This window comes from Castanea sativa, chromosome 1 (genome assembly GCF_040712315.1).
Source record: "Castanea sativa cultivar Marrone di Chiusa Pesio chromosome 1, ASM4071231v1".
Taxonomy (NCBI): Eukaryota; Viridiplantae; Streptophyta; class Magnoliopsida; order Fagales; family Fagaceae; genus Castanea; species Castanea sativa.
Window position 1 is genome coordinate 17,105,735 of NC_134013.1, and position 7,144 is coordinate 17,112,878.

General features: G+C 36.2%; 1 protein-coding gene across 1 annotated transcript; it reads left to right on the forward strand.

Annotated features, from left to right (window-relative positions):
* Nucleotides 1-860: 860 nt before the first annotated feature.
* Nucleotides 861-6,388, forward strand: LOC142622788 (cytokinin dehydrogenase 7). Its single transcript, XM_075796321.1, has 4 exons — nucleotides 861-1,696; nucleotides 1,808-2,083; nucleotides 3,424-3,686; nucleotides 5,908-6,388. Exons 1-4 carry the CDS (start codon nucleotides 989-991, stop codon nucleotides 6,221-6,223), a joined length of 1,563 nt encoding a protein of 520 aa, XP_075652436.1. The 5' UTR covers nucleotides 861-988; the 3' UTR covers nucleotides 6,224-6,388.
* Nucleotides 6,389-7,144: the final 756 nt, after the last annotated feature.

Consider the following 7,144-nt stretch of genomic DNA (forward strand, 5'->3'; position numbering starts at 1 on the left):
TATTCAGTTTAATAAAATTACAAATTTTTTCTCTATTATTTTTGGGTGGATTCCAGACTCCTTTTTTTTCTTGTGGATTTAAGAAGTCTTATGGATTCAATAATTTTCTTGAAACAAACATTTTTTGTTTTTTAAAAGTAAACTTATTCTACTTCTTATCACTACTGCACTCACATCAAAATCACATAGTAAATTCAAGTGATAACTCACATTTTTATGGAGTCATATGCTTGTGATTTAAACCCAATTAATATCCCTCTCCCAAATTATCTACCTATAAAAAATATAAAATACACAAATCCCTTATCAAAAAAATATTTTATATATAATTTGATAATTTAGAAAATGAAATTTAAATTTTAGATATTTCCATTAAAAATATGTAGGTATCACTTATGCTACAAAGTTATTCCCTAGTTGTTAAGGATCCGTTTGGAACATGTGTTTAAACAACAATTATCAGTTTTTTTGAAAATACATATGATTAAAAAAAAATGTATAAAAATACGTAAAATATTGTTTAAAAACTAAAAATATATATTTAAAATTATGTACCAAACAGACCCTAAAATTGCATAAATACAAACATAATGCTCATGAACAAGTCTATGAGGGTGCGTTTACTACAACACTACCCAGGACCCCAAGCCAAGTGAGGAAAAATTCAAAAAATCTTATATTAATATATATGTGGAAGTGGCAGACAGAGGATGTCGATAAAGGTTCTCAACGTCAAACAGAATATCGAAGCTATGCTGATGTCATAAATAAAAATTACTTCCCCAAATAATAAATCAATTTTTTTATTTTCCTAACAGAAACCCAATTTCAATCATCGGCTATTTAAAGCCTGAAGTCCAAAACGAAACCACGACTGAGTGAGTAAGAGAGAGAGAGAGAGAGAGAGAGAGACAGAGAAACAGAGTATAGTGTAAAAAACAAAGAGTTTTCAGAGAAACAACAAAAACAGTACCGGTAACCGGCGAAGATGATAGCATACCTGGAGCGTTTCGTACACGGAAACGACGTCGAGTCCAGGCAAAACGACAACGACGAAGACGTCGTCGATTGTACGAGTTTCTTCGACGAGCTGGACCTACAGGGCAGTATAGACTACGTGGCTACCGGCTTAGCCGGTAAAGATTTTGGCGGCTTGCGTTCTATAAAACCGTTGGCTCTAATCAGACCGGCGGGCACCGATGACGTGGCGATGGTGGTCAAAGCGGCGGCGCAGTCATCGAATCTAACGGTGGCGGCGAGAGGCAACGGCCACTCAATCAACGGCCAGGCGATGGCCGATCGAGGACTCGTCCTGGACATGCGGTCCATGGAGGATGTTTTCGAGGTGGTCTTGGTTAATGGCACGGCCTATGTTGACGTGTCCGGAGGGGCATTATGGGAAGACGTGTTGAAACGGTGCGTTTCCGGGTTCCGCTTAGCTCCGAGGTCTTGGACTGATTATCTGAGTTTAACGGTGGGCGGGACGTTATCAAACGCCGGTGTCAGTGGCCAGGCTTTCCGTTACGGACCACAAACCTCGAACGTAACGGAATTGGAAGTTGTAACGGGAAAAGGTGAAATTTTCGTTTGCTCAGAGACTGAGAATTCTGAACTGTTCTTTGGGGCTCTCGGTGGTCTTGGTCAGTTTGGTATTATTACCAGAGCTAGAATTTTGCTACAACCAGCCCCGGACATGGTGGGAATTTTACTACTTTGCCATTTTGTCTTAAAAAAATTTCTTTTTTTCTTTTAAAAATTCGGCATTTCTCATTTTGACACGTAATTATGGTTGTTTGTTTGTGATTAGGTGAGGTGGATAAGGGTAGTGTATTCTGAGTTTGAGGAATTCACTCGGGACGCTGAGTTCCTGGTGACTCAGCAAGATGGCGACTCGTTTGATTACGTGGAGGGCTTTGTATTCGTGAACAGTGATGACCCAGCCAATGGCTGGCCTTCAGTGCCGTTGGATTCGAACCATGGATTCGATCCGACCCGAATTCCCAAAACCGCTGGCTCCGTTCTTTACTGTCTTGAAGTGGCTCTTCACTACCGAAACACCGACCACCCTTCAACTGTTGATATGGTAACGAAATTTACCATTCTCCTGCAACATTGCCCATTCAAATAAAATGCACCTTATTTCTCTCTTGCTTTTTTTTTTTACTTGACTTCAGTATGTTGGAGCCGATACAATGCAGACGCGTGTCTAATATTTTTGACACGTCTTAATCGGATTGGCTCTAATGCACTAAACAAATCCACACCCTTTTCTTTTCGTTTTTTTCTTTTTGGGTTTTTGTTTTAAGGGTGGGGTTGTAGGAGTGAATGACACTGTTCTTTTGAAGTTACTACTTGGCGTCATGGGCTTAGGGACACACAAACTGAGTGTCATTGGGAACAGTACGTGTGGGGGCCATTGCGATGCACTGAGTTTTGAGTTTAGAAGGAGTTTTGACCTAGGTGGTTGCTAACAAGTGCATTAACCAGGTCTCTCCGTTAAAATTTTGACCACGAATATGCATACGTGGGTTCCACGCCCAAACTGTCCAGCCGGCAGTGAAAAAGTCAAAAACTAAGAATTCACTTCCACGTGTGTGAACCTCAACGGTGGAGAACGGGCTTGTTCTCCTCCACCATCATGACACAACCCCAAATTTCACTCTTTATTTTCCATTTACTTATTTTTACTATTATTATAATTAATTTTTTAATATTTTTTCTTTTGTTTATAGTTTCATGAATTACTTCAAACTTGAAAACCGACCATACAGAATCATGTATCTTCCATTGGATTTTCTGACACATTCCACTATGAAAAAGGTCATGAATTTTGGATTTAATTACGAGAATAACACTCTCCTTTTCGGATGTTTCTTTACTTTACTACTCTGACTTATGAGGCCCTCAATTTGGGATAGAAACTCGTTGGTCAATCACATTCACAACGATCAATTATGATTGTACAACAATATTCAAGTAATATGTTAAAAACTAATATTATTATATACCATTTTTGTATATATATACATAAAAAGGGACTCTTTGATCAAAAAGATCAAACGGCCATGAATTTCCAATCAGTCTCAGCAATCAGCATTATAAGTTAGCGTCAACTAGTGGGAACGTTTTTGCAAAAAATACAAAATCCTTGTCAGTATTGTCACTTTCGTGAGATAGAGATCGAGTCGGGGTTAAAATAGTAATAATGCGTCAGTAAAAATGTTATTGCGCTGATCATTGAGTCTTTGCTGACGTTATGGTCCCCACAGTTCCACAATGGCCAAGAAGACATCATTTTCTGGAATCTGTAAACCATGAAAACACTGTCTCTTGGATTATTGAAAAAAAAAAATTTTGAATTATTGGATTATAGTTACCCCCTTGTTTATGCAATATTTGCTTCTTGTTTTTTTTTCCGTATAGGATGTTGATGGGTTGCTTGGACGGCTAGGATTTGTTGAGAATTTGAAGTTCGAATTGGACTTGAGCTACACAGAGTTTCTATTGCGTGTGAAGCATGCAGAGGAACATGCCAGGGCTCACGGTCTATGGGACGCACCGCACCCATGGTTAAACTTGTTCGTATCAAAGTCAGACATTGACGAGTTTGACCGCGCCGTGTTCAAGAATATCCTAAAGGGTGGTGTGGGTGGGCCCATGTTGATCTATCCTCTGTTGCGAAGCATGTAAGTATTGCTCCCTTTCTCTCTTTATTTTTTTGTTGGGCCTGCATTAATTATACGACTACTTATAGTATAATCACTATTTTTAATTTTGACTTCTTCTCAAATACTACTTTATTTCCAAAACCCAATTTGTTTTTTTTTATTTTATTTAAAGAGTGACAATTCTTGCATTTGCATTACTTATTTCTAATTAGTGCGAAGTCCTGTTACTAGGTAACACTTTCTAGATAGAATTAAAACCTTTTTTTTTTTTTTTTTGAGAATAAAACCATTTTTTAAAAAGAAGGAAAATCAAGTATTATGTCATAAGTAAATAAATGATGATTATCTAAGTCATTCTTCTTTATTTATTTGTATATATATATATATATATATATATATATATATATATATATAAAATAGTGTCCAAGTCTTTAACTAAATTATTTCGCTTTTTATTCACTAGAAATCATAAAAATTGCATGAATTAATAATATTGAATTAAATCTAGAACTTTTAAATTTACGTTATGTCCCAAGCTAATAAATCCACTAGAGTACTCTGGTAGGGTCAAATATTCTTCTTTATTAGTGTGTTTCATAATAATTATTTACCAAGAGTAGAATAATTTAAGGAGGTGATACAATCTGTTGGTATTGGGTTTTGCATAACTGCTCCCTCTGAACTGGATAGATTGAGCTCACTGTGAGTGACGAGGATAAGCAGTCCTGTTTTTGAGTTAGGGTTTAAGGTACGGACCCACGCCATAATTTTTGTCAAGCAAGGATTGAATCACCTGGCCCTATCAATCTCGATATGCTAACTAATTTGCTGAACATTTTAAATCTGGTGGTTAAGATTTTGGAGGTAGGTCAAATATTTTCTACTTCTAATAAGGTTATCCAAGTGGGACCCAAAAGGATAAGCCCATCACCCAATGACCCTACTAAAACGTCCCCATGCGTTTTTATTGCAGAAGTCGTACCATTTAACACTGCACTCATGTACTGTATCAGATAGTTTGCTCATTAAGTAATGGTAAGATCATAATTTTTGTTATAATTTATTCACTGTAATTATAAATCCATTATTTTTAGCCTATTCGTTTTAGCAAAAATTGTAATATTAGGATTTTCCTTGCCGAACCACACGTCAGTTTTGGTGCTTGGTCTTGCCGTGCGGTGCGGTGAGTTAAAGCGTATAAGCAAACGTTGGAAACTGGGAAGAGTCCTTTGTGGGACAAAGATACGGTGGGACCCATGGTTAGAGCATATTAATATTTTTTTGACATTGTTTTTTGCTTTTAGAATCTAGTTAACTTAGGCGAAATTAACTTAGTCCTACACTCCTACCTAAAAAATAGGTTAGGTCAAGGTTTTTTTTTTGGAACGGTCAAGTTAAGGATAGGCCTAATAGGTCTTACATCAATATTTATTTTCAGAGTTTCAAACCCACTAGGGGGTGGGTTGGCAAATCAATATATGTGTCATTGTATTTGGAAATGGAAGTGCAGAATGGGGGCGTTTTCGTCACTCGTGGTTTGTCTTTTTGTGGAAACAGAAATTTACAAGTGGATGTGTGAATATACATAGTTTTGGAAAAAAAAAATTTGAAAGAGTGTTGCTATCCCAGAAATGACAAAAGGATTTATTCGCCAACCAGGTTATAATGACACCATAATTTGTCTGGGCTCCAGCAATGATTTTTTTATTGACGAAAATGCCCTCTTTTTTGGCTGATCCATGATGGTGTTTTTTAACGGGCTCGATAATGCTAGATTTATATTATTTGTTAATTTGTTTCCAGGGCACAACAGTTAAAAAAGGTAACTTACAAAATTATGTCACAAGCTCATTCTATAATTGTATCTTTTTCTTTCTCAAAAAAAATAATAATAATTGTATCTTTTTCTTTTCTTTTCTTTTCTTTTCTTTTCTTTTTTGTAAGAAGGATTGTGCAAAATACATATCAAAAGAAGTCATGAATGGCCTAATGGTTTGATGGAATTCTAACCTTTTTGTAGGTTTTATTTCCCGGATTTGATTCATCATTCATTCTGTTTTTTTTTTTTTTTCTTAGTTTTAAAAAAAGTTACAAGCTTAATGCAATTTATTATTAGGGAATTCGTTGTTCCTTACATAAATATGAAATGGTCTTTATTGAGTTTAGTTTTTACACAATAAACAATGATTTGGTGAGATAGAGTTTAGCTAATGACTACATTTAATTACTTATGTTCCAGGTGGGATACACGTACTTCAGTGGTGTTACCAGAGGGTGAGATTTTCTACATAGTGGCATTGCTCCGTTCAAACCTTCCGTACCCAAAGGGCCCTTCACCTGAAAAATTGGTTGCACAAAACCATGAGGTTATTCAATGTTGCATCAAGAATGGCTTTGATTTCAAACTGTACCTCCCTCACTATGAAATACAGGAGGGATGGAAGCGACATTTTGGGAACCAGTGGACAAGATTTGAGGAAAGGAAGGCAAATTTTGATCCATTGGCCATCCTTGCACCTGGACAGAAAATCTTCTCAAGGATCCATCAGCTCTAGCGTCCAATCAATCAGATCCATTGTGATTAAATTTGTAACATCTGTGTTATCCATAGTTTCCATATATAGGTGGAACCATTTTATACTAGCTCAGGAACAAGTTGGGGCAATGTAAAGGAATATTTTTAGCAAAAATTTTGTTCCATTGTGATCTTTTTTCTTAAATCTAAAGCAAGCATCAAAATTAATATCTAGAAAATAAATATTTTATAAAAATGTGATGTAAAATCTCTTATTTACATTATTCAATAAATGAGTGTCACGTCAAACTTTTTAAAATGGAACACCAAAAAACAACATAGCTTATAACACTCTATTAAAACCCCAAAACTCCAACAAAATGGTTGATCTCGTGTCTGTATCGGTCTTCTTCTTCTTCTTCTTCTTCTTCTTCTTCTTCTTTGTTCGCCGCCACAATCTATGGTGAATATCAATTCCTTCGCCTCAAGAGCGCATTGCGACTGGTACCCTAAGTTTTTTCTGTTGCTGGTTTTTACTTTGAGAAGGTGGTTAAGGTTGGGTTTGGTTTTTGAGTTTCGTTTGTGTGTCAGGTTTTGAAATGCTATGTTTGGAAAATTGGCGAGATATGAAGGGGAGTGATTCGTTTAGAGTCACCGCCAAGGATGATGACATTGGCAAATAGTGAGAAGCAAAGCTAGAGAAGTTTGGCCCATGATGGTAATTCAGTCTAAGAGAAAGCAAATGGTTTTGGGATTTTGACGAGAAGTGATTCCATGTGATACTAACTATTCATTATTTTGTAAAATAATAATGTTGCATGCTATGATTGGAGGAAATAAACCAAGAGTTTTATACCACATCATTATGAAATCCCAATACTTTAGAAAATACACACCAGTATAGTAGGCCAAAATAGATAATAAGTTTTCTCGAGGAACTGCACAAAATACATTTTGGAAC